The 27,996-nt window shown below is 48.9% G+C and overlaps 1 protein-coding gene across 2 annotated transcripts; it reads left to right on the top strand.

Annotated features, from left to right (window-relative positions):
- The first annotated feature begins 5 nt into the window (after window positions 1-5).
- On the top strand, window positions 6-27,979 carry LOC120649826 (serine/threonine-protein kinase SMG1-like). 2 transcript variants are annotated; one of them, XR_005665387.1, is made up of 17 exons: window positions 6-309; window positions 401-5,225; window positions 5,310-5,498; window positions 5,589-5,703; window positions 6,561-7,617; window positions 8,287-8,734; window positions 9,604-9,657; window positions 9,745-12,580; window positions 18,673-18,786; window positions 18,900-19,030; window positions 19,366-19,458; window positions 19,738-20,010; window positions 20,377-20,908; window positions 21,429-21,504; window positions 21,590-21,734; window positions 21,813-21,837; window positions 25,992-27,210. XR_005665387.1 is itself a non-coding variant. In XM_039926726.1 (16 exons), exons 1-15 carry the CDS (start codon window positions 83-85, stop codon window positions 21,687-21,689), a joined length of 11,070 nt encoding a protein of 3,689 aa, XP_039782660.1. In that variant the 5' UTR covers window positions 6-82; the 3' UTR covers window positions 21,690-21,734; window positions 27,231-27,979. The 2 variants fall into 2 exon arrangements, 1 of the variants encoding a protein (XP_039782660.1); XM_039926726.1 differs by lacking the exons at window positions 21,813-21,837; window positions 25,992-27,210 and adding an exon at window positions 27,231-27,979.
- The last annotated feature ends 17 nt before the right edge of the window (window positions 27,980-27,996 follow it).

Here is a 27,996-nt window from a genome sequence, read left to right as displayed (position 1 = left end):
GCGACGCCTCAGCCCACAGCTGTTTCTCCGGCGAGCGGAGCGCGGCGGAGCCCGACGAGATTGACGGCGCGGGGGCGCGACAATGCAAAACCCTCGCCCCTCCTACGCGCACCACCAGCTGCAGCAGCACCTCTCCTCCCTCCTCTCCGCGGCCGCCGGCGAGCCCCCGCACCCCTCCGATGACGCCTCCCGCACCGCCGCCCTCTCCAACCTCCGCCTCTCCTTCCTCCACCCGCCCAACCGGCCCCTCCTCCCCGCCCTCGCCCCCTTCCTCGCCCCGCCCCTCTCGGTCCTCCTCGCCGACGATGCGTAAGCGCACCTTTCTCTGCTTCTCTTCGCCTCCCCTTCCTTCACGCATCACTCGACTCATCCGTCTCGTGCTTGACGGTTTGCTGTGCAGGTCCTACGCCGTGCGACGCGCGGCGGTGTCGGCGTACGCGACGCTCTGCGCGGTGCTGTGCTCGCACGAGGCGCCCGGGGGCCTTCCGGACGGGTTCGTCGCCTGGGCGCTGCCGCTCCTGGGGGACCCCTCCTCAGCCGCGCTCGTCGCCGAAGGGCTCCGGGAGCTCCTGGCCACCGGGGACGTGGCCCCGGTCGAGCGGTTCGTGCCGCCTCTCCTTGCCGCCTGCCGTGACGTGCTCGAGGATGAGCGGACGTCTCTCTCCGTGCTCCGGTGTCTGCTCGGCCTGCTTATGCTGATTGCCGCCAAGTTCCCCCACTGCTTCCGTCCGCAGTTTGTTGATATCATGGACCTGCTCCTTGGGTGGGCGTTTGTGCCGGACCTTGCTGATGCCGATCGCAGCATGATTATGGATAGCTTTTTGCAATTTCAGTGGCATTGGCTTGGGAATCTACAGTTCTCGCTTGGGTTGCTTCCCAAGTTCTTGGCCGACATGGAGGTGCTTGTGCACGATCCCAACCTTGCAGCCAGCCATAATTCCGGGCGGCTTCGTCCTCTGTTTGCTTGCTTCTCTACAGTACTGCAGATCATGGCGTCTGGTGTGGCTGAGCGAAATAACCTAAGGGAACTTGTAGCTGGGCCACTAGAAGGGTTAGCTCCTCAGCTTTTAAGGTGTGCATCAGTGATAGCCTCAAAGCTTGGCTGGTCTGAGAGGATGGAAGAAGCATCCAGATGCTTGGTCTTGCTTGCCGAGATTCTGCAGGAAAGGTTTGCTGAATTTTATGTCCTTTTTGTGGATGTGTTAGCCCAGAGCTTGGAAGTTGCCTCCTCAGCACAGTTGGTGGCAGCACTTAAGACTAACCTGCAAGTTCTGTTGCTGCAAAATTTGGGTCTCCGAGCATCTTCTGTGGGAGCTTTGCTTGACTTCAGTTCAATTTTGCCTAAGTTGCGTCTTCATCCAAACCACACCGTGGTTGCAAACTCAGCAGCTACATACCTTTTTTGCCTACAACATGGATCGGAAGATGTAGTTGATCAAGCAACTGCATCGTTGATGAAAGAATTAGAGCTGATAAAATCTCTGCTTGAGGAAGGGCTAGTAAGTTACCCTGATATCCAGAGTCTCTCCTTAGAGCCTAACAATGAAAGGAAGAGCAAGTCGAACTCAGTTGCACATTCTTGGGCACAATATTCAGAGGATCAGTTGCTTTCACTAATGAAATTTGATCTGAAGATTCTTCTGGCCACGATTGCACTTGATACAAAAAAGAGAAATGAGAGAGCAACTAGCTTGACATCTTTCATCTCAGAGAAGCTTGACCCATTTGGTACCCCTTTCCATAATTTCCTTGAGATGCAGTTTCAGATTTTCTCTACACTACACAAACTGAGCAACATGGAACTCTCAAGTATTATGCCAACATCTGAATCATTTGAAAGAGGCTCTGGAGGTAGTAAAATTCAGCTGATTTCTTGTGAGTGTAAAAAGAAGTTTGTGCCTAAATATGGCAAATACATAGTTCAGGGTCTTAACGCATCATCATCCATGACACTGAAATTAGAGGCTCTAGATTGGATAGCTTCATTTGAAAATTTGATTCGTGGAATGGAGAGGGATGTGGATAAGTTTAGTTTCTCTTATGAGGTCATTGGGGATGCTACACTTTCGAATGGTATCCTTTTCACTGTCTTGGATTGCGCATATGATAGGGAGCCTAAAGTGAGATGCCATGTGGCATTAACCTTGGAGTTACTATTCCTGGGTAGGCTCATCAATCCACTGAACTTCTCGGTTGTCGCTCAGGTTCTGCTTGACAAGCTTAGTGATCCAGATAGTAATGTAAAGGATGCATTTCTAAGGTTATTTTCAATCGCTTTGCCTATCACAACATATGTGTTTGGCTTGCTTGTGGACAAGCACAGTTATCTGAATTCCTCAGATATTGCTAACATGTCCAACCATTGCATGAACTGGAGGCATGTGCTTGCTGTGAAGCAACAACCTAGGAAGCTCCATTGGCAGCAGCTTGTTTCTATTTTGAGCTACCTCTCACTCAGATTGAAGTTACCTCTTTCATCTTGGGTGCAGCGGCTGGTCTTTAGTTACCGTGGCAAGAAAGATATGCTTTCTGGTCATACTGATATGTCTGGAGATGCTGATGGGAATGAACACCCCAAAGGTCCTGGCGTGGACAGAGCTACTATTGATAGGATATACTCCGTGAACAATCATGCTGCGGTTTGGTGGGGGATCCATGAAGCTGCCAGACATTGCATTAACCTTCGGCTTCGAACTCATCTAGGTGGTCCTACTCAGACATTTGCAGCCCTAGAACGCATGCTTTTGGATGTAACAAATGTATTAACGCCGGAAGCTAAGGAAGGTGAAGGCAGGTATACAGGGCCAGCTGACATTTCCTTATTGCCAATGCGTCTGCTATTGGATTTTGTTGAGGCATTGAAAAAATATGCTTACAATGCATATGAAGGTTCCTTTGTTCTATCACCCCCACCGAAAGCAAGTTCTGTGTTTTTCCGCGCAAACAAACGAGTTTGTGAAGAGTGGTTTTCGCGAATTCGTGATCCAATGTTGAATGCAGGATTAGCTATGCACTGCAGTGATGCAGTCGTTCACTACTGTTCATTGCGGCTGGTAGATCTCAGAAACCTGGCTGTATCATCCCTCCGAGGCAACAGTCACACAGGAGGGGCTACTGAAAGTCACCATGGTTTTAGAGAGAGGTTAGAAGCAGATGTTCTGAAGGTCCTCCGGCATGCTTCCTTGTCACTTTGCAGATGTCATGAAATAGATGCCTTAGTTGGACTTCAGAAGTGGGCTGTATCAACATTCTACACTTACTTTGAGCAAGACAATCAACTAGTGCGGGGTGTATCTGATTGCGACAAGTACTTCTCGTGGATGTCAGGATTGATCTATCAATCCCAGGGGCAGTATGAAAAGGCTGCTGCACATTACTCCCATCTACTTCAGTCAGAGGAAGCCCTTACCTACATGAAGTCTGATGGCATTCAGTACATCATAGAGCGCGTAATTGAGTGCTACACATCCCTTTCAGATTGGAAATGTTTAGAGAGCTGGCTTGCAGAGTTACAAGTGCTCCGTGCTGTACACGCTGGCAAACCTTATTCAGGTGCTCTAACTAGTGCTGGCAACGAACTTAATGCTATTCATGCGATGGCATGCTTTGACGAGGGGGACTTTCATTCAGCTTGGGGTTATCTTGACCTGACTCCGAAAAGCAGCAGCGAGCTCACCCTTGATCCCAAGGTTGCAATTGAGAGAAGTGAACTTATGCTCTTGCGTGGAATGCTTCGATCTAATAGCAAGTTGGAGGGCATAAAAGAGGAGCTTGATAAGGCTAAATTGATGTTGGATGAAGCTCTCTCTGTTCTCCCACTCAATGGGTTGCCTGAAGCTGCTGCTTGTGCTGGCCAGCTTCATTGCATTTTTGCATTTGAGGAAGCTTCGGGATTGACCTACCGAAATGGACCTAATCAATCACAATCAATAATGGATTCTTTACAGAAACTCCTTCATGATCCCGTCGATAGAATGCATCAAGATTGCAGCATGTGGCTAAAGCTCTTCAAAGTGTACCGTGATACACAGCCATCTTCTTTATCCACTCTTCTTCTCTGTCAGAAGCTCGCAAGTCTTGCTAGAAAGCAGGGCAATTTTATGTTGGCTACCCGTTTAAACCAGTACCTCATAAATCATCCTTTGAAGTCATCTGATGAGATGGACAAGGAAGTATTTGAATTGAACATTAAGTATGAAGGCGCCTTGCTGAAGCGTGAAAAGGGAAATAATGAAGAAGCTCTATCTGATATGTGGTCACTGGTTCGTGCTAGCGTTCAGTCTACCATTAATTGTTCATCTGACATTGGCACTTCACGTTCAGTGATTGCTAGGGCTTGTTTGAAACTCTCAACCTGGATGGAGCAAGAAAACTCAACTCCTATCTTAAATACGATAATTCCAAAGGTAATAGAAGATTTCAGTCATTCTGATGGCATTCAAAATGGGACACAGAAACTTTTGTTTGGTGATAGTGTGTCTGTTTCAACTTTGAATTATCATGCTCTTGCCCAAGAAATCATAGGCACTGCTCGGAAGATATCCTGGCAACTTTGCCCCAGCATGGGTAAAGCTTGGCTTGCATATGCATACTGGTGCTTCACTCATGCCAGTTATTCTCTGTCTGGAAAAGATTCAAATTTGCAGAATTCACTGTCCCCTGTTCTTCAGCCTGAACTTTCCCCAGATAGATATCACTTGACAGATGAGGAGAAGTCAGAGGTGGAGGAAATAATCAGGAGTATCTGTGCTGATAAACATGCAAATCATGTGGGGTGCGATTATCCAGTGACAGCAGACCCCGTAACTTTACTTATTGAACAGGCAATTCATATGATAGAAACTGCAGCTGGAGCACCAGGCTTTGAGGCCCGTGAAGGTGAAGATCCACCTGCAGTTCTAGCATCAGAACTAACAGTTCTTTGTAAATGTGATTGTGCAAAGGATAAGGCACCTCTGATTGACAAGCTTATTGAAATTTGGTGGTCTTTAAGGAAAAGGAGGGTATCGCTCTTTGGGCACGCAGCACATGCTTATTTTCAGTATCTTCAAAATTCATCAACTGAGCTTCAATCTTCGTATCACCTTGATGCTTTGAAAGGGAAGACAAGAAGCTACACTATGCGTGCAATGCTCTATCTCCTTCACATAATGTTGAACTATGGGGTGGAACTGAAGGAAACACTTGAAAGCGGGGTTTCTGCAGTTCCTTTATTGCCATGGCAGGTACATCTTCTATAATTACGAGCTATTAATAATAATTACTACATAATTATGTATTTATATGCTTTGGAATTTGGAAATATGCAGGAGATTATACCTCAACTTTTTGCACGCTTGAGTTCCCACCCAGAGAAGATAGTAAGGGAACTTTTAGAGAGTATATTGCTGAAGCTTGGAAAACTTTCTCCTTGTTCTATTGTATATCCTACATTGGTTGATATCAATGCTTGTGAAGGAGAACCCTCCGAGGAGCTTCAGCGCATATCGGACTTTCTGGTAATTTACCTTACCATATCAGACTATGGTTATCTACTTTAGACTACTAGTGGTGCCATTTATGTTTTTGATCCTTTCTGTTTTTCATAGGTTAAGCTATACCCCAATTTAATCAAAGATGTTAAGCTTGCAATTGAGGAGCTAGGTATGATTACTGTTCTTTGGGAGGAACAATGGCTGAGCACTTTACAGGATCTCCGTTCAGGTAAGCCATAAGCCTCACCTCCCCTATTGCTGTCCTGTCGAATCAGCTAGAGGAGCCAGGCTTTGATTGACAACTTAGATACCAACATGGAGTTAGCTTTAGGTTCAGCTCGACACTGCTGTGTTTTCTACGGAATCTAGATGTTCTCGGTTAGGTGATATAAGTGGTACAACAAAGTTGATTTAAAGAAAAGCACCCTAAGTTTTCATTTGTGTTAATCTATGATTTATGGAATTACATGTTCCTCTAGTGTCATGTGCTACTGCACATGACAAGTTAATGACAGTTAAGTAGTTCCAGTGCCATGAAATGATGAAAAAACATCATTGCATAGAATTGCTAGGATTGATTGCGCCCCTTGAGTGTTTATGACATGATTCGTGTGATCCTTCAGTTCAAGTTTCAATACTGTAAAAGTATTTCCTTATAAGAAAATGGAAAATTTTCTTGTCACCGGCAGTAGATCATCTGGAAGTTTAGTTGGAAGCATATTGTCCAGTTACTGTTGCATAAAACAGTGTAGAAATGATTTGTATCTGGTCTATGGTGGCGTCAGTCGCGCCACGAAGGCAGAGTTAGGAGAATCGGAGAAGGGGGACTAGGATAATAGATTTAATTTTACTAAATTCTTCCTTTGATTGATACATCTCCTCTCTTTATATAGAGTCTTACTTAACCCTTAAGCAAGATATCTGATCTTATCTCTAATTCTAACCCTAATGGGTCTACCATACTCTCGATCTGGCCCATAAGACCCAGCTGGCTGCCCATGACAAATATATTTATTATGTTAAGTAAACTATAGTTCTTGAGGAGATGCAAATGTTAATATTGGCCAAATTTCTATTGTGATGCAGATGTTTTAAGGAGAATCAATATACTTAAAGAGGAAGCTGCAAGGGTTGCTGCAAATTCTACACTGAGTTCATCAGAAAAGAACAAGATAAATGCTGCAAAATTTTCTGCTGTGATGACTCCAATCATTGTAGCCTTGGAACGTCGTCTGGCATCTACATCTCGTGAACCAAAAACATCTCATGAGATGTGGTTCCATAAGGAATATAATGGTAAGCTGAAACATGCAATTGCAACCCTTAAGACGCCCCCTGGATCTCTGACAACATTAGGAGAGATTTGGCAGCCTTTTGATTCAATTGCTGCTTCTTTAGCCACGCATCAAAGAAAGTCATGCATATCGTTAAGTGAAATTGCTCCACATCTGGCTGCTTTGTCTACCTCTGACATTCCAATGCCTGGTTTTGAGAAACAGATACTTGATTCCTTAGAATCTTTTGCTGGAAACCATGGCACTGTAACTGTATCTTCCTTCTGCAAAGAGGTGACAATACTCTCAACAAAGACAAGACCTAAGAAGCTCATCTTGCAAGGATCAGATGGTCAGAGGTATACTTACCTTCTCAAGGGCCGGGAAGATCTACGCCTTGATTCTAGGATAATGCAGTTGTTGGAAGCGATAAATAGCTTGTTGTACTCATCTTCTGACACTCGAAGTAGAAATATTGCTCTACGTTTCTATTCTGTTACACCAGTTAGTGGACGAGCTGGACTGATCCAGTGGGTGGAAAATGTAAGTAGCATATACACTGTGTACAAATCGTGGCAAAAGCGTTCGCAGTTGGCACAGGCAGAGGCACAGCTATCTTCAGTTAGTACTGTTAACATTCACAACCCTGTTCCACCTGTTCCCCGTCCAAGTGATATGTTCTATGGAAAAATTATACCAGCACTTAAAGAAAAAGGGATCAAAAGGGTAGTATCACGAAGAGATTGGCCACTAGATGTTAAAAAAAAAGTTCTATTGGAGCTTATGAATGAGACTCCAAAACAGATTCTGTGGCAAGAAATGTGGTGTGCAAGCGAAGGTTTCAGAAACTTTAACTCCAAAGTAAAGAGGTATGCGGAGCGTGGCACCATTCTTTTGAACACATCTTTTACATTATTTGCCACTTGCTCCTTGCCACTGCTAGGGGGCCAAGAGCTCAACACCCTCACCCTCCTTTGCAATTTTTTTTCTGCTAGTTGTCAAAGAATAAATATTCTGTTAATTGTCGGTAATTAGGAAACCACATTGAACATAGAAGACTTATATGATTATATATTTTGAATTGAATAGCTTTAGTCTTTAATGAGTAAACAATATATTCTTAAACAATAGTAGTCCCCTCTTTTTTATGCATAGTACTTTCTCTTGTATAGGATTTCATCAGTGTTGACAAGAGTCTGATGTGTGTGCGGGACACATCTTCAGTGTTTGGCACTTACGTTAATATTAGAAACTCTGGATAAGATTTTTGTGTTTACAGGAAATGGCTTGTGAAGTAACACGTGCCATGCTATTATGTTTTTTTCGATATATATGGTAACTGAATTAAGAGGTCAAGAATTCCTTGAGGAACAGATTCTTGGTAACTCATTTGTTCAACATGATGCAGGTTACCAAAGAGTACTATGATAGCCTTTCTAAGATTGATAACTGAAATTTTCCTTCTTGATTTTACTGCCTGATGATTAAAGTTGTTACACCTGGTGAGAGCTTAGCTATGAATCAATTTTTCGTTGCAGATTCTCTAGCAGTGTAGCAGCCATGAGCATGGTTGGCCATATGCTGGGTCTAGGAGATAGACATCTGGACAACATTCTTATGGATTTCAGCAATGGTGATGTAGTTCATATAGATTACAACATATGTTTTGATAAAGGGAAAAGGCTGAAGATTCCAGAAATTGTTCCATTCCGTCTCACTCAAACTATTGAATCAGCTTTAGGATTGACTGGTGTGGAAGGTGTTTTTAGAGTTTCTTGTGAGGAAGTTATGAATGTCCTCTTGAAGAATAAAGATATCATCTTGATGTTGTTGGAAGTATTTGTTTGGGACCCATTGATTGAGTGGACACGAGGAAATATCCAAGATGAAGCAGGAATTGCTGGTGAAGAGAAGAAAGGGATGGAATTAGCAGTTAGTTTGAGCTTGTTCTCTTCAAGAATTCAAGAAATCCGTGTTCCTTTGCAGGTAATTGTTTGCTATTGGAGTTGAATCTTCTCTTTTTGACCTCTTGGGGATACATATCATTTCATTAAAGTAGAATAAAGAAAACTGTACTACACCTTACAAAGCTTTACATCCAATTCACTACTTAAGTAAGAAAAAAACAACCTGCCAGAAAATCAGACTAAGGAGAATAAATACCTAACTTATTTCCACGAGAGGAATCTGGAGGTCCTTAGCTCTAGCCATGCACCACAAAGTGCCTTCTTCCTTGACTGCCCACATGACCTTGTTAAATAGTCTGTTATCTTATTGTATTTATTATGCAAAACTCTACCCAGAAATATATGGTGTTGCAGAATTTGAATGGTCAGACTTTAGCTTTGACCACTACACGAAACAATTTAGTTTTTCATATGAAAAAATTGCATCATTAGGTTTATTAGCTATCATTAGAAGTACTTTCAAACATGATCTTTTTTCTTTTTATTTTCTAACATATTACTAAAGAATAATTTAGTTTTGATGGCCAAAATTGCTTTCTGGAGATCATGACTTGTCCAAAGAGTCATAAATTATTGAACAGAGGAAGTAACATTTAATTAGTTATCAATGATTGAAGGAAATGTGTAGGGACTTTGTAGAAAATTAGCTAACTGATGTTGTATGCATTGGTTGTAGCCAAACTTGCTTGTTTAGTTTATTCCTAAGAAATATATAGAAGCAATAAATTGGGTGATATATCACTCTTTATTGCCATCTTTCATGCACTAGTACACCGACTCTATGATTTACAGGAGCGAGGCCCATTTTGTAGCTGTCACCTTTCCTGAACTATTATGGTTTTTTGTTTATCATTATCACTATCTGATTGAACAGTTTCCTTTCCCCAGGAGCATAAGGATATTTTCTTAACTAATTTGCCAGCCACAGTGTCTGCTCTAAAGGTATTATTTTCAAATCTGCAAGTAAAAGATTAAGCATCTCAAATAAAACATTTACATCTACTGATTTCTCCATTTCTCTATGTGCAGAAATTCTTGGATACTTTAGATCACTACGAGGTTGCATCAGCTATATTTTATCATGCTGAGAAAGAGAGATCAAGTGTTTTGCAGAATGAAATGTTGGCTAAGTCAGTCCTAGCTGATGCTACTTCAGTTGCTGATAAATCTCGCAGTTCATTTGAAATTCAGGCTCACGAGTTAGCAGAAGCAAAAGCTGCAGCAGTTGATGAAGCTAACAAGCTTAAAATATGGGTGGAAAAACATGCAAGAGTTCTTGAGGCTATACAGGATAACTCTGTTGCGTGCGTTGAGTCATGCATGCAATTGAATTGTAAGGACGAGGCGTTGAGCCTTATTTCAGCTGTCCAAGAATCAGGAGTTCCACTTACAGTTGTACCAGAGCCAACAAGAGCACAGTGCTCTGAGTTGGATAGAGAGGTTTCTCAATTAATATCGGAGTTACAGGGTGGGCTTTCCTCTGCTTTAGACTCACTTGGTGAATATTCCTTAGTGTTGCAACAAGTTCTTCCGGTGAACTACATCACAACCAGTCCAATTTCTAGCTGGGCGCAAGTTTTGCAGCTATCTGCAAGAAGTACATCACAAGATATGCTTTCCCTTGCCAAAAGACAGGCTGCAGAAGTCATTGCTAAGGTTCAAGGTGAAGGCATTCATCTAATGCAGCAAAGATATCGGGATCTCTTAAATCAGATGGAAAGTTACTTTACATGCGTGGAAAGACTTGCAAGGGAATGTTCTGAACTGATGAATTCTATTGGATTGGATAATGAAGTGCAATCCAAAGAGCGGATACTTTCTGCATTCATGAACTCTATTCAATTGCCTTCACAAAAGAAGGATGGCGTTGATACTCATTTGTCACATAAAGAAAGTCTTAGGCAGGGTGAGAACCAAACTCCAGCCAAGGGCGATGTACAAGAGACAACAAGTAAGGTGCTTTCTATTCTTGGGATTGCCGTGGGCCAGCTATATAATGATATTAGAGCCAAAGTGTCTGACCTCTCAACTAAAGCTAATGGGAAAACTAAATTTAGGGCAGATGATTCTGGTCTTCAGGCTGATGCTGGAATGGGCTTGCAATTTTTTGAACAGCACATAGAAAAATGTGCATTGATATCTGGAGTTGTTGATGAAGTGCATGAAGTTATTGGGAAGACCTTAGCTGAAACGAGTGATGCTTATGCAAAGCCCCACCCTAGGCACTGGGCTTCTACCTTTCAGGCCGCTTTGCACTCAAGTGTCAACATGATTGAACAAATGACTGAAGCTTTTCTTCCAGAATTTATAAGATCATTTGTTTCACACAATTCAGAGGTAATGGAAGCTGTTGGTTCAATTTCTAAGATACGTGGTTCTGTTGATAAAGCTCTAGAGAAGCTGGTTGAAATAGAACTTGAGAGAGCATCTCTTACCGAATTGGAACAGAGCTACTCTGTAAGAGTTGGCCAAATTACTGAGCAGCAAATAGCTCTTGAAGAAGCTGCTGCAAGAGGCAGAGAACATCTATCTTGGGAAGAAGCAGAGGAGCTAGCTTCGCAGGAGGAAATCTGTAGGGCACAATTGGAACAACTACATGAAACATGGAGCCAGAAAGATATGCGTATTTCATCACTTATGAAAGTAGAAGACAGTGTCATCAATTCGTTGCTTTCTTCTAAACAGTACTTCTCATCTCTGCTGGATCATGATCATGAAAATGAATTTCATTTTAGACAAAGCAAGGCCCTCCTTTCAATCTTGACAAAGCCCTTTGCTGGCCTGGAATCGCTTGATCATATGTTTCCTTCTCAAATAGATAGACCCATTTCAAATATGAAAGATGCTTTGTCTTTGGGTCCTTCATTGTCTGATTTGGTGTGGCCTTTAGTTGGCATATTGAAGGATCATGCTTTTTTTGTTTGGGAACTCAATCTTCTGGATTCAATCTTTGATATGTGCATGCATGAGATTTCATCTTCAGTTGAGCATAGTATTAACGCCAATCAACTTTACTTGACTCTTAAAAAGAAGCTTGCAGCCCATGTGGAAAAACAAGTGTTCAGGTATATTACAGAAAGGATTGCTCCTTCACTCATCCTAAGTTTAGATGAAGAAATTAGTGTTTTACTGCAGCTGAGTCAAGGAAGAATAGAATCAGATCAACCAAAAAGAGATTCTGCTGCTGTTGGAAGGGTTGCATTAATGCTTGAGGAGTATTGTAATGCTCATGAGACAGCTAGAGCTGCCCGGACTACAGTTTCGCTAATGAAAAAGCAATTGAATGAGCTCACAGAGGCTCTGCGCAAAATTATTTTGGAAACAGTTCAGGTTGAATGGTTGCATGATCTTTCATCACCCCATGCGCAGAAGGCAAAGGTTTTATCACAAAATATTCTTGGCAATGATAAGTTCATGTCTTTGATTTTAAATCTGAGCAGAAATAACTTGTTAGATAAGATTCAGTCTTCGGTCTCATTGATAACAAGGTCAATTGAAATCCTGCAAGCTTGTGAAAGCATTTCTGTTTCAGCTGAAGGACAACTTGAGAGAGCGATGGGATGGGCCTGTGCTGGTCCAAATACTTCCAGTGGAGGTGGTTCAACTGCAAAGGGTTCAGGAATCCCCCCTGAATTTCATGGTCATCTTTTGAAAAGGAGGAAATTACTTCGAGTGGTTCAAGAAGAGGCATCTGATCTTGTTAAGTTGTGCACATCTGTTTTGGAGTTTGAAGCATCCAGAGAGGGACTTTACTTCATTCCCGAGGATAAAACTTCCGAACAATCTATGGACAAAGGCAGGGCCTGGCAGCAAACTTTCTTGAATCTCCTGACACGTCTAGACGCAGCATATCATTCCTTTACATGTAAGTTGACTATAATCTTCTGTCATGCTTCCATTACAGTTATGCTCAGATGCTGTTCATGTGCACGAGTATCCAACTCTCTTGATGATTGTTTTGTCTCACTTAATATTAATTGTGCTGATGTGTTAGTGTATAGGCTGTGGTTGCAACACATAGAAATACCACCAAAGTCTATTCAAAATCTGAAAGTTCTGCACCCTTCTACCATTATGAAAACTAGACCTGCGGGGGGAGACCGCCCCCACGGCATTGCACTAAGGTCCTCCACAGTGTGGAGTGATGCCAGTAAAAATATTGGACCCCACAGTGAAAATGGGCATCGATTACTAGAGAGCTGCAGCGTGCAAGATTGGAGGCACCAGAGCTATCTTGAACGTCTAGACATTTGTATGAATAAAATAGTGCGCTAGCCTTCACAGAGGCAGCTAGACTTGGACCAGCAAGTGTAGGAGGGAAAATAATTGATGTATTCCTCCAAACCCTAGATAGGTGGGTATATATAGACCTATACATGGGCCTCTTAATGGGCCTCTATACATGGGCTCAATATACTCCAACACCCCCCCCCCCCCCGCAGTCTGAACTATCGGCGCAACGGTGTTCAAGACTGGACAACAAGAAAGCCAACACCCCCCCGCGGTCTGAACTACCGACGCAGCGGTGTTCAAGACTGGACAAGAAGAGAGTACAAATAGAGTACAAATGGCAAATACCCCCCGCAGCCACAACTAGCCACCGGCTACGTTGAGGCTGGATCAAAACTCCGAGAAGGTCGAGGAGGGTAGCCCCTTGGTGAAGATGTCAGCAAACTGGGAGGTAGTCGGGACATGGAGTACCCGAACATCTCCGATTGCGACTCTATCGCGCACGAAGTGTAGGTCGATCTGCACGTGCTTACTGCCGCTGGTGCAGGAGAAGACCAGACGAGCGAGGCTCAACAGTGACGCCCAAGAAGTGGTGGAGCTGACCGAGATCATTCATAGCAAACTCCTGCTGCAGAGAGGTGATGACACTCTGAAGCAACTGCTGACTAGAGGCTGTGAGCACAATGTCATCAACGTAGAGCAGCAGATAGGAAGTCTCATCCTCACGGCGGTAGACGAAGAGAGACGTGTCAGACTTGGCCTCGGTGAACCCCAAAGTCAGCAAGAACGTGGCGAACCGAGAGTACCAAGACCGAGGAGCCTGCTTCAGTCCATAGACTTGTTGAGCCGGCAGACCATATCCGGACGACTCGAATCTACAAATCCCGCTGGCTGAGAGCAGTAGACAGTCTCTGACAGAGTGCCGTGAAGAAACGCATTCTTCACGTCCAGTTGGTGCACAGGCCAAGAGCGCGAGAGCGCAAGCGAGAGGACCGTGCGCACCGTAGCGGGCTTCACGACTGGGCTGAAGGTCTCATCATAGTCCACACCAGGCCGCTAAGTGAACCCCCGGAGAACCCAGCGAGCCTTGTAGCACTCCAGGGTGCCATCAGCCCGACGCTTGTGCGTCCAGATCCACTTGCCAGTCACCACATTGCAACCAGACGGACGCGGCACGAGGTCCCACGTCTGGTTGGCAATAAGAGCCGCGTACTCGTCTTCCATCGTGCAACGCCAGTGAGGATCCGCCAAGGCGTCGCGGACAGAGGAGGGTACCGGAGAGACCCGCGGCTCTCCCTCGGTGGCGGAGAGAGTCGCGGCCTGAGACGCCATCCGCCGAGTCACCATAGGATGGATATGCCGAGGATCCCGATGGATGACTGGCGGGTGGTATACCTCCAGCTCGGCTCGAGAGGGAGCCGGAGGAGGCGGCGACGGCGACGGCGACGGCGGCGGCGTCGCAGGAGCCTCCGGAGCAGGAGGCGGCGCCGAACGACGCCGGTACACCTGCAACGGCTCAGCGTACCGCTGCGGTGTCGGGGTCGGCGCCGAGCGTCGCCGGTACACCTGCACCGGCTGAGCGTACCGCGCAGGTGCCGGTGAAGGCACCGGGGCCGCGCGTGGCGCAGCGGGAGACACCGGGTCCGCGCGCGGCATGACCGGAGGTCTGGAGACCGCGCGTGGCGCGATCGCGGGCACCGGGGCCGCGCTCGGCGCAGCAGGGATCACCGGAAACGGTGCCGGCTTGCTGGGAAAACCTGCAGGAAAAGGACAGACAGGTAACAGTGGCTGAACCACTGGGTCAGTTGGAAACAGAGACTCCAGCTCGGGGTCAGGAGAAGGTGTAGAGGAGGTAGAGTAGGGGAAATCCGACTTGTCAAAGACGACGTGTCGGGAGATCAAAACGCGGTGAGAGGTGAGGTCAAAACATCGGTACCCCTTGTGGTCAGGGGAGTACCCGAGGAACACACAACGAGTCGACAAGGGCGCCAGCTTGTGAGAAGCGGTGGCGGAGGTGTTAGAGTAACACGCACACCCGAAGACCCGAAGGTGGTCGTAGCGAGGAGGGGTACCGAAGAGAGCGTGGTGTGGAGTGGGAGCAGGAGAAGCAGTGGACGGAAGCCGGTTGAGCAGGTAGGTGGCGGTGTGGAGGCTCTCAGCCCAGAAGCGCGGGGGCAGAGAAGCCTGGATCAGAAGAGTGCGCACGACGTCGTTCGTCGTGCGAATCAGCCGCTCAGCCTTGCCGTTCTGAGGAGAGGTATACGGACAAGACATACGCAGCTGAACACCCCGAGACAGGAAGAAGGACCGGGAGGTGGAGTTATCGAACTCCCGCCCGTTGTCACACTGGACGGCCTTAACTGTGAGGCCGAACTGAGTGGACACCCATGCAAAGAAGTGGAGGAGGGTGGGGAGGGTCTCAGACTTGGCGCGCAAAGGAAAAGTCCAAGAGTAATAAGAAAAATCATCAACAATGACCAGATTATATTTATAACCAGACATGCTGAGTACAGGAGATGTCCACAGGTCACAGTGAATCAGATCAAAAGCATGCGCAGCATGCGAAGAAGAAGAAAACGGAAGTCTAACATGACGACCTAAATGGCACGCATGACAGAGGTGCTCAGCAGGAGCCTTAGTACATGGAGCATCGGTACTACGGCTGAGCTGAGCCAAAACGTCGCGGCCGGGGTGACCAAGCCAGCGGTGCCAGGTGGTGGAAGAAGGCGTCATGGCAAAAGCAGCAGACGAAGAAGCCGAAGGCGAGGCAGCGGAAGCAGGAAGTCGAAGGGTGTAAAGGAGCCCCGGGCTGTCACATCGGAGGGGCGGATGCCGGGAAGCCGAATCCTTCACAGTAAGACCAGAGGAGTCAAATTTGATAGAACATGAGTTGTCAGCAGTAAACTGGCGAATAGAAAGAAGGTTGTGAACCATTCGATGAGCAACAAGAACATTAGGAAGACGAGAAGTAGAACCGACGGCGGTGACAGGAAGGCAAGACCCATCACCAACCATGATAGAAGAAGGACAAGAGGGGTGTGGGGGTCGGACAGAAGAGAGGATACCGGCATCAGGAGTGGTGTGGAACGAGGCACCCGAGTCGGCGATCCACTCGGTGCTGGCCGGCGGCGTCAGTCACATTGTGTTGAAGGACTGCGCCAGAACGGCATGGTCCCACCCCCCGGCCAGGTCGGCTGCTGGGTGGGCTGAGCTGGCGGGGTCCAGGACGGCGCGAAGAGTGGAGCAGCACCAGTGAACATGGCTGCCGGCTGGAGCTGAGGACGAGGCCCCCCTGCCGGACCCTGGAACGGCCACATCGAGATGCGCCCTGACCATGGGTTGCTGAAGGATGGCCAGGGCGTACCTCCAGGGGCAGGGGCAGCAGCGGGAGCCGGGGTCGGCGCGCCCCGACGGCCCCCACCGGTACCGGTACCCCCAGAAGCAGGGTCACCAGTGCCATCACCACCACCCCGTCGCCGGCGACGTCCACGCCCCCCCCCTTCTCCGGTCTGCCCGGCGGGAGCAGCACCAAGGAGGGAGGTGGCAGGAAGAGCGGAGGAGGCTGGTGGAGCAGCAACGAGCGCGGCAGGGGTGGGCGAGGACGATCCGGGCGCGAGACCCTTGGTGATCTCCTCAAGGGCGAGGTCGTCCCGGACCTGCAGGAAGGTGGGGAAGGGCCTCTGGCGGGCGATCCAGCCCTTCAGGTGGTCGTAGGTGCTACTCAGTTCCCGCAGGACATTGAGCACCAAGACCCCATCGGACACCGGATCTCCGAGGTCGTGAAGAGTATCGGCCATGCCCTTCATCCGCCGGCAGTATTCGCCGACGGAGAGGTCCCCCTGCACGAAGGTGCGAAAGGTGGCGTCGAGCTGGAGGGCGCGGTACTCGGCGTTGCCGAGGAACTGCCCCTCGAGCGCCACCCAAGCCTGTCGTGCGGTGCCGCCGTGGGTCCTGACGAGGTCCTGAAGATCCAGGACATGGCGACGCTGTCGAGGCGCAGCCACGCCACGTCCTGCGCCTCGATCGGTGTGTCGAGGAGGACGTGGTCGTCGAGGGCGTAGCGGCAGAGGGCGAGCAGGACCTGGTCCCGCCAGCGGCCGTAGGAGGAGGACGTCGGGTCGAAGAGGACGGTGACCAGGGCCCTGATGTTCTGGACGTTGGCAGCCTGGAGGTGGAGCTGGGCGACCATGGGGTCGGTCGGGTCGTACCGGGCTCCAGATCCAGCTGGCGGGGCACGGCGGGAGGAAGAGGCGCCGGGCTCGGGGTCGACGGGCAGCTGGCCAGAGGAGACGCGGAGGAAGCGCTCCGCCTCGGCGACTCGAAGAGCGGAGGCGTCGGCCGCGGCGCGCTCGCGCTCCCAGGCGAGGGCAGCCACGCGGACCCGCTCCTGGGCCGCCGAAGCCTCCGACTTGGCGGCGAGGAGGGCCGCGGCGAGAGTGGCGTCGGCTTGCTGCCCGCGGAGGGCGGCGGCGGAGATCGGCGCATCCGCGGGCGACATCCCGAGCCCGGTCCACGCAGCATCAAGCGCGGCGTCGGCGGCGGGCTGCTTGCCCGCGGCGACGGTGGCGCGTTGGGCAGCAGCGCGGGCGCTCTGGGCTGCGGCCGCAGCTGCAGCAGCGTCGGCCGTGGGCCGCGGCGTCTCAGGCTGCACCTGCAGCGCCTGCTGCAGGGGAGGAGACTGCAGGGCGGCGGAGCTCTGCTGCAGGTGTTGGGCGGCGGCGCTCCCCCCACGCCCGCAGCCCCCCCCCCCCCCCCCCCCGCGCGCCTGCACCCGCGGCGGCGGCGGCAGCAGCTGCGGGATCCGCGGTGGCGCCATCCGGGGGCGGCAGGGAGGAGACCAGGGCGGCGGCCAACCTGGACCCGGCACCCGCGCCAGCTGCTGCAGCGCCGGCGGCGGCGGGTTGCAGGGCGGCAGCAGGCCGGATCTGCGGCCAGGAGCCCGCTGCCGCCCAGGCAGAGGAGGGGGCGGTGCCAGGAGAGCTCAGCGCGGCAGCAGAGGAAGATGAGGGGAGGGGAGGGAAGGAGGAAGGGGAGAAGAGGGACGGTGCCGGGAGGGGCGGCGCCGGCGGCCGGCCATGGCTGCCGGCGGCGGCTGGGTAGGGAGGAGAGGAAAAGAATCTAGGCTGATACCATGTAGGAGGGAAAATAATTAATGTATTCCTCCAAACCCTAGATAGGTGGGTATATATAGACCTATACATGGGCCTCTTAATGGGCCTCTATACATGGGCTCAATATACTCCAACAGCAAGGACCAATGATATGCTTTTTTACTAACTAGGCACTGGTGCACGTTCTTGCTCCGCTCTCTTTTCTGAGCATCACTCTAAGTTAGCACCACATGTCACAGCGTGAGAAGTGGTGCCCAAACTCTCTCTCTCCTTTTCTAGCATCACTCAAGGCTCATATTGTGGAGGGCCTAAGAAGAAGACCTTCTCACGCAGGTCTAGAAAACTCCCGAACCCCTGCCTCACCCATACATAGTGGCCCGTTACCCGTGAGAAGGGCCGGACCCCAGCTATGCTTTGGACATGGGACAAGCGAGGGAGTTTTTTTTTTTCCCTGTGCGAGCCGGGGATCGAACCCCCGACCTGGAGGTTTTCACTACCGCACTCCCACCAGCCGAGCTAGCGCTCATTCGCCCCTTCTACCATTATGGTTCCTCATGTTGTTCTTCATAAGTTTCACCTGTTTCATAATAGTTATATTTATGTATGTTCCAAGCAGGTGCAGAACAGGAGTGGAAACTTGGCCAACTCAACCTGGAAGCTGCTGGAAAAGGCTTGTTTTCAGCAAATAACCAGGTTTCTATAGTCTCTGTAAAAGCAAAATCTGCTCTAGGTACGCCACTCCTACTTGGAGTTGTTGCTTTGTTTCTTTTTATCATCCAGTGTGGGAATTTGTATATATATCCTGTTTTACCATTGTATAATAATATTGGTATCTTTTGCCAGTTAATCTACAGGATGCTCTTGTAGCCATGTATGAACATGCTTGTGAAGTAAGTGCATTGCTATCTGGATTCAAACATGTCTCGCAGGATCGCTCTGCTTTGACTTCTGAATGTGGTTCCTTGCTCGATGAGGTACTTAATCAAATATCATCTTGATGGAACTTTCTGTTTTGAGTTTTTTTGACTGCATAGGTTAATCATGTAAATTGAGCTGGTGAAGTCTGCAAATGGTTTGCAACCACTATAGCGAAATTGAGAAATTAATTAATATTATTTAGGTTGCTGTTTTGCATTACTGAATTTTATGTGAATCTTTTATGACTTTTACTTAGAGATTTCACATGTGGTGGTCTGTCTTATCTAGTTAATTAGTTACCCCCCACCCCCCCAAAACACACGCGCGCGCTGTTCGTGGCGATGAGAATCAGTTATTTCTTGTTCCTGATTTGATGGTAAATTATTTGCAGGTTTTGGCTATAGCAGATGGGTTGCATGATGTGTACACTCTGGGGAAGGAAGCTGCTGCAGTGCACAGTTCCCTTATGACCAATCTTTCCAAGGCTTGTCATTTCTTCTCTTTGTTCATTACATTTCCTTCTCCAATTTCAATATAATTACTTTTTTCATGTACGGGGTGTTTTAAGATTTCAATTGAGGATATTGAAGTTTAATATTGGGATGGTTTTGATATATGATATATATTTGGGTCATACCACATTATTGGGATACGCTAAACAATATTCCCAGAACATATAAATACTTACCATCAATATAGTTTTTTGTCAAACATGGAATTGCTTTCTTTGTCTGAAGAAAGGCTTTTGTTTTGTGCTTGACAGGCAAATGCAATTTTATTTCCACTTGAAGCCTGTCTATCTGCTGATGTAACTGTTATGTCTGAAGCGATTTCAAAGGAAAGAGAGAAGAACAATGGCAGCATGCCTCTTATTCACGGAAAGGCATTATACCAATCTTATAACACTAAAATTAGGGAAGCTTGTAAAAATATAGAACCACTGTTCGGTCCGCTTACTGATAATGTGGAGGGACTGCATTCCATGGTAATGAAGCTTGGACACCTTTCAAGTCTTCATGCTGGGAATCTTCATAAGGTACTTAGTTAAGAATAGTTAATAAATGTTATATGCTTAGAGCATGCTAATTATCTGCGCCCCACAGTTTGAACTTTAAGGCATAAGAATAGGTGAATGTTTTGCAAACCTTCAGGTATAGTAATATATTAGCAGAGGCTTGACTTGGTTTGAACTTAGTCAATGTACGTGAATCTGAATTTCTCAGTAGGCATGTGACATACTGATGTTTCTGCTTTGGTTTTTAGTAAGCTTTATTGCTATTTTTGCTTATAGGAATATAGATGTATTTGATGGACATAAGATTTAACATTAACCCTTTCTTTTTGCAACATGTTACATGTGTCTAGGTGCCAATTATTTCACTTATCTTTTCTCTATTCACAGGCTCTAGAAGTTCCAGGAGAAAGGGAATCTGTGAGATCTCAGGATATACCCTCGACACATCCAAATCTTTTGCAAAGTGATTCATCAACTGAGAAGGATAGAGATTCTTCTGAAAACATGGAATGTGGCTCTCCAGATTTAGAAATGAATACAGACGTATCTTTGCAAGATGGATGTTGGATTTCACCTCCAGATCACTCATATACTAGTAGTTCTGGATGTACCACAGGGTTGACCCAGAATAGTTCTTCTGGCTACTTAGAGAAAATAAATGCTCTCATGGATGTCAGGACTGAAATAGAAGATCCTGGTGCTACTGACCAGGAAACAAGAAACGGTAGCGATAATCATTCTATATCAAGCAATGTCGCATTGACACATGCTAGCAATATTCATGAGGTTGAAACCCAATTGGTGGAGGGAAGAATTGAAAGTGACAATAATAGTGCAGCCTTCAAACAAGGTAGAGGACAAGAATGCGAAAACAGTGATCCTAAATCCTATGCAGATTCTTCGATTCGAGTAACCAGAGGTAAGACCAATAAAAGGGTGGATCGCTGATGCCTGATACCTTTTTTTTTAGTTTTGCTGAATCATTTTCTGTCTGATAGAGACTAAGGTGCTCTGAAACTTCTTCAAGAAGTGTATTGTGTATCTCAACACTTAAATTTATCAGATCTTGTTTTAACCGGTTTGTAAATGTACAGTCAGCATCATGTTGACACTGCAAATAATTTTTCCGCGAGTAGCAACTAAAATTGGCATATGGTGTAGAAAATTAATAAGATATCTTTAACTTACTCAACTTTTTATTTAGTATGCTATCTAACTTCGGTTTTTATAAAAAATACTAATGCCCAACAATGGATATGGTTCTCTCATTATGTCTTTGCGATTCAAAACTGATTATCGTAAATCATCATAAACCTTTTCTATTTTCATTTTTGTGTGTGTCCGAGAAGTTAGCTTCTCATCAAGTATTACACCTGAAGGATTCTGAAGCTGAGACAAATTTACAGCTTTAGTTTGCTTGTTCTGTTTGATGGCCACAGGTAAAAATCCTTTTGCTCTGTCCATCCTGAAGCAAGTGGAACATAAGTTACATGGAAGGGATATAGATGGCACCAGGTCGGTAACTATGGGGAAATAATTTTAGCAGTCAATTTATTTATTTATGTTTACCTGTTTATTGATCTCATGTCATTATGTCAAGGCCCTTGAATATTTCTGAGCAAGTTGACTATCTTCTTAAACAAGCAACAAGTATTGACAACTTATGCAATATGTATGAGGGATGGACACCATGGATATGATTCAAAGACGTGACTTCCTTCAATGTGCATCGGCAAACGTTCCAGGTAATAACTTGATAGTATGCCCAAGCCTACATGGCTACATAAAACCTTTTTATTTGTCTCACTTTATGGTTTTTAAAGGCCTCCTTGTATGTGGCTGCTATGCATTATGTAGGCTAGTAAATAATTGTTGTATTCATCCAAACTCTAGATGGGTGGGTATATATAGACCTATACATGGGCCTCTTAATGGGCCTCTATACATGGGCTCAATATACTCCAACACCCCCCCCCCCCCCGCAGTCTGAACTACCGGCGCAGCGGTGTTCAAGACTGGACAACAAGAAAGCTAACATCCCCCCGCAGTCTGAACTACCGACGCAGCGGTGTTCAAGACTGGACAAGAAGAGAGTACAAATAAAGAACAAAGGGCAAATACCCCCCCCCCCCAGCCACAACTAGCCACCGGCTACGTTGAGGCTGGATCGAAACTCCGAGAAGGTCGAGGATGGCAGCCCCTTGGTGAAGATGTTAGTAAACTGGGAGGTAGTCGGGACATGGAGTACCCGAACATCACCGATTGCGACTCTGTCGCGCACGAAGTGTAGGTCGATCTCCACGTGCTTTGTCCGCTGATGCTGGACGGGGTTGGTGGAGAGATACACGGCGCTGACGTTGTCGCAGTAGACGAGCGTGCTCTTGGCGAGCGGGCTGTGGAGCTCCGCCAAGAGCTGTCGTAGCCAGGACGCCTCCGCCACGCCGTTAGCGACAGCCCGGTACTCCGCCTCGGCACTGGAGCGGGAGACAACCGGCTACCGCTTGGACGACCAGGAGACCAGGTTGCCGCCCAGGAAGACGGCGTAGCCGGAGGTGGAGCGACGAGTGTCCGGGCAGCCAGCCCAGTCAGTGTCGGTGTAGACCACCAGCTCAGCAGAGGACGAGCGGTGAAGCACCAGGCCGAGGTCCACAGTGCCACGGACGTACCGGAGGAGACGCTTCAGCGCAGCAAGATGTGACTCCCGGGGATCATGCATATGGAGACAGACCTGCTGAACAGCGTAGGTGAGGTCCGGCCTGGTGAAGGTGAGATACTGCAAAGCGCCGGCCAGACTCCGGTAGGCAGTAGGATCAGTCACCGGATCACCCAGATCAGCAGACAGTTTCGCCTGAGTGTCGACTGGAGTGGAGCAGGGCTTGCAATCAGTCATCCCAGCCCGCTCAGAGACGCCTGGAGAGAAGCCTGGATCAGAAGGGTGCGCACAACGTCGTTCATCGTGCGAATCATCTACTCAGCCTTGCCGTTCTGAGGAGAGGTATACGGACAAGACATACGCAGCTGAACACCCCGAGACAGGAAGAAAGACCGGGAGGTGGAGTTATCGAACTCCCGCCCGTTGTCACACTGGATGGCCTTAATGGTGAGGGCGAACTGAGTGGACACCCAGGCAAAGAAGTGGAGGAGGGTGGGGAAGATCTCAGACTTGGCGCGCAAAGGGAAAGTCCAAGAGTAGTGAGAAAAATCATCAACAATGATCAGATAATATCTATAGCCAGACATGCTGAGTACAGGAGATGTCCACAGGTCACAGTGAATGAGATCAAAAGCATGCGCAGCATGCGAAGAAGAAAAAGAAAATGGAAGTCTAATATGACGACCTAACTGGCACGCATGACAGAGGTGCTCAGCAGGAGCCCTAGTACATGGAACATCGGTACTACGGCGGAGCTGAGCCAAAACGTCGCGGCCGGGGTGACCAAGCCGGCGGTGCCAGGTGGTGGAAGAAGGCGTCACGTCAAAAGCAGAAGACGAAGAAGCCGAAGGCGAGGCAGCGGAAACAGGAAGCCGAAGAGTGTAAAGGGGCCCCGGGCTGTCACATCGGAGGAGCGGACGCCGGGAAGCCGAATCCTTCACAGTAAGACCAGAGGAGTCAAATTCGATAGAACAGGAGTTGTCAGCAGTAAACTGGCGAATAGAAAGAAGGTTGTGAATCATTTGAGGAGCAACAAGAACATTAGGAAGACGAGGAGCAGAACCCACGGCGGTGACAGGAAGGCAAGACCCATCACCAACCATGATCGAAGAAGGACAAGAGGGGTGTGGGGGTCGGACAGAAGAGAGGATACCAGCATCGGGAGTGGTGTGGAACGAGGCACCCGAGTCGGCGATCCACTCGGTGCTGGTCGGCGGCGTCAGTCCCATGGTGCTGAAGGACTGCGCCAGAGCGGCCTGGTCCCACCCCCCAGGCCAGGTCGGCTGCTGGCTGGGCTGGGCGGGCGGGGTCCAGGACGGCGCGAAGAGTGGAGCAGCACCAGTGAACATGGTCGCCGGCTCGAGCTGAGGACGGGGCCCCCTCCCGGACCCTGGAACGGCCACATCGAGATGCGCCCTGACCATGGGTTGCTGAAGGATGGCCAAGGCGTACCTCCAGCGGCAGGGGCAGGAGCGGGAGCCGGAGCCGGTGTCGGCGTGCCCCGACGGCCCCCACCGGTACCGGTGCTCCCAGAAGCAGAGCCACCAGTGCCACCACCACCACCCCGTCGCCGGCGACGTCCACGTCCCGCCCCCCCCCCCCCTCCTCCGGTCTGCCCGGCGGGAGTAGCACCAAGGAGGGAGGTGGCAGGAGCAGCGGAGGAGGCCGGTGGAGTAGCAACGAGTGCGGCAGGGGTGGACGAGGACGATCCGGGCGCGAGCCCCCTGGTGATCTCCTCGAGGGCGAGGTCGTCCCGGACCTGCAGGAAGGTGGGGAAGGGCCTCTGGCGGGCGATCCAGCCCTTCAGATGGTCGTAGGTGTTGCTCAGTCCCCGTAGGACATTGGGCACCAAGACCCGATCGGACACCGGATCCCCGAGGTCGTGAAAAGCATCGGCCATGCTCTTCATCCGTCGGCAGTACTCACCGACGGAGAGGTCCCCCTGCACGAAGGTGCGGAAGGTGGCGTCGAGCTGGAGGGCGCGGTACTCGGCGTTGCCGAGGAACTGCCCCTCGAGCGCCACCCAGGCCTGCCGCGCGGTGCCGCCGTGTGTCCTGACGAGGTCCTGAAGATCCAGGGAGATGGTCCCGAAGATCCAGGATAGGGCGACGCTGTCGAGGCGCAGCCACGTCACGTCACGCGCCTCGATCGGCGAGTAGACGAGGACGTGGTCGTCGAGGGCGTAGCGGCGGATGGTGAGGAGGACGGAGACCAGGGCCCTGATGTTCTGGACGCCGGCGGCCTGGAGGTGGAGCTGGGCGACCATGGGGTCGGTCGGGTCGTACCGGGGTCCAGAACCAGCGGGCGGGGGCTGGTGGGAGGAAGAGGCGCCATGCTCGGGGTCGACGGGCAAGCCGGAGGAGACGCGGAGGTAGCGCTCCGCCTCGGCGACCCGGAGAGCGAGTGCGTCGGCCGTGGCGCGCTCGCGCTCCCAGGCGAGGGCTGCCACGCGGACTCGCTCCTGGGCCGCCGAAGCCTCCGACTTGGCGGCGAGGAGGGCCGCGGCGAGAGCGGCGTCGGCCTGCTGCCCTCGGAGGGCGGCGGCGGAGAGCGGCGCATCCGCAGGCGCCATCCCGAGGCCGGACCACGCGGGATCGGCGGCTGCGGCGGCGTGCTGCTTGCCAGCAACGATGGCGGCGCGGTGGGCGTCCTGCGCTGCAGCCCACGCGGCGGCCTGCTCAGCGGCGTGCGCGGCGGCCGTGGGCCCTGCGGGGCCCGCACCCGCGCCAGCAGAGGCCGCGGCGGGCAGAGGGCCCTGCTGGGCGGCCGCAGCAACCTGCTGGGCCGCGGCCAGCTGCACGGCGGCCTGCTGGGCGGCGCCGGCGGCCACGGCAGCAGCGTTCGCGGCGGCTCCGGCAGCTCCCCAAGTGGCGGCGCCAGCTCCCGCGGCGGCCACGGCTGCGGGATCTGCGGCGGCGGCGGCATCACCCGGCGGCTGCAGGGAGGTGACCAGGGCGGCGGCTTGCGTGTGCCCGGCCTCCGCGTCCGCGCCAGCTGCTGCAGAGGTGGCGGCGCGGATCTGCTGGCAAGGGGCAGCTGCGGCCCAGGCAGAGGAGCGCTGCGCCGGCTGCAGGGGAGGCGCGGCAGCAGAGGAAGAAGAGGGGAGGGGAGGGAAGGAGGAAGGGGGGAAGAGGGACAGCGCCGGAAGGGGCGGCGCCGGCAGCTAGCCATGGAGGCCGGCGGCGGCGGCTGCAGGGTAGGGAGGAGAGAAAAAAAAATCTAGCTCTATACCATGTAGGCTGGTAAATAATTGTTGTATTCATCCAAACCCTAGATGGGTGGGTATATATAGACCTATACATGGGCCTCTTAATGGGTCTCTATACATGGGCTCAATATACTCCAACACATTATAACATATGGAGGATATTCGCAAGATAAAACGGAAACTGGGATGTAAGCGAGGGCAAACACCATTGGAAGAGGTTGGGTAACAACGACTTAGTAAACAGCACTCGGTGAGTGAAGGAACTCCGCAGTGATAGACTTAGCTAGGAAAAGCTAGACTTGAGATATCTTAGAAACTTATCGGTTCTTGCTTAATTAAAAGGATGGTAATGATGTCTGCTTGAGCAGCAGTATTTGGCTCTGGCTTCAACACTGTTACCAGGGTAACTGGTGACATGTGACCTCCGGGTGGGACAGGGGATTCTCGATAGTGGCAAAATCCTGATAAAAAACCATCAAAGCCTTCTTGTATATTGATGAGCAACCCATTCATTCTTGCTGCGAGACAGCTGAGCAACTGTTCATTGTCAGAAAGCTAGCAAAATAAGTTTTAGCAACTTCCATGTTTAAGTACCTAAATGAAAGCTGCCAATTTTGGGGATGTGCCTAGTTAATGTTGAATTTGAGTTAGCCAATTGTTATTTACTGCAAGTGTAAGGACGACATACTGAATTGTTCTTCAATTTCTTTGAAAGATGTGTCAGTCTTATATAATCCAAAAGGAGAACAGCATCATGGTTCAAAAACGTTACCATACCAGGGTGCAGGATTCTTGCCCAATTATAGAGTAAGCCGAGCTGTAAAACCTTTTCACCTACACTATTCTTAGAAACCTGAATGAGTGGTTAGTTAAAAACCTGAAAAAGGATACAATTTTTAATCATGTCCAGGATCAGCTAAAGTTGAGACCTTGGTGAACATCTCATGTTCTGATATTCATTTTTGTTTCCCTAGTTAGTATGTGCCCTTCTGAGTTGATTTCTCCCCTGTTTGTTGTTCAATATCAACCTTAACATATAGAATAATGTTTTTGGCTCTGCATCACTCAGTTAAATGATACATTGTTCCTCTACGTTCCTATGGTTGTATTGATCGATCTTGGGTTTACTTTTGACTATACCATTACTTTCTTTTATTATGAGCACATGTCAGTTATACTTAGCTACTGTTTCTCACAGAAATGTTTGTATTGCACCCCATAAGGTAACCATCACTTTTTTCATGTGTTCATGATTTTTTTCTAGTGGATTAATTTCCTTTAATACTCATTTTTTCAATTTTGATGAAGGCTTTTTTCAATATTTGGATTTAGCGCTCATATATATGCAATTTTCCTATAAAATTGTTGTCACATTTTCAGAGATTTGGCGGTACAGAAGATCCGTAGTAAAAGAAGGATTGTTCTAGCATGTCCAGCAGAGACTATGGCTGCTAGTTACTGTGGATGATAGTGAAGCTGTTTTAAGCTTTAGCTGTAGGAGGGTTCAAATTTGATCCATCCTTGCAAGTATGGCAAAAGAGATTCCACGATATGTGTGAATGGATTGCTCTAAGTGGATTAGCAGAGTTATTGAGCATACACCTGCAGCCCCATGGCTTCCCCATATTCCAGACATCAACATTGCGGAATGCTAAAGCTAATACAATGTTCTTGTAATCCAGCTTGAGATTGGTATGCACTCCAATGGCTCCCATGGCACACAGCTCCCCGTAGAGTTGGATGACTCGGCTGAAGCTGAAGAGCATGGATAAAAGGAAGACAGGTTTTTTTGGCTGACCCTGGATAACCTTTTTTCCCCATAGGGACCCTAGGAACCGATATGGACTTTATCTGGTCCAAATAAAATGTACATATATATAGTTTTTGACTGTTTGTGATTTTGGTGGTTCCCTCTTGTGGCCATGTGGTTTTCCTTGAGATAGGTGTAGACATGCAATTTTGGAACTGGAGTTCTAGTTTGATCTCTAATTTCCAAAGAACATGTTGTAAATAGAAATGTTTTACATTTCTTGCTTGCTGATCCCAAGCACGAAACCTCATTCCAGTTGTCAGATAAATTTACCTGATTAATAAGCAGAATGTGTTATTAGAAATGCAATAACTTAAAACTTAGTCTGACACTGGT

The sequence above is a fragment of the Panicum virgatum genome, chromosome 9K (genome assembly GCF_016808335.1).
Source record: "Panicum virgatum strain AP13 chromosome 9K, P.virgatum_v5, whole genome shotgun sequence".
Taxonomy (NCBI): Eukaryota; Viridiplantae; Streptophyta; class Magnoliopsida; order Poales; family Poaceae; genus Panicum; species Panicum virgatum.
This window is presented reverse-complemented; position numbering and strand designations above follow the sequence as displayed.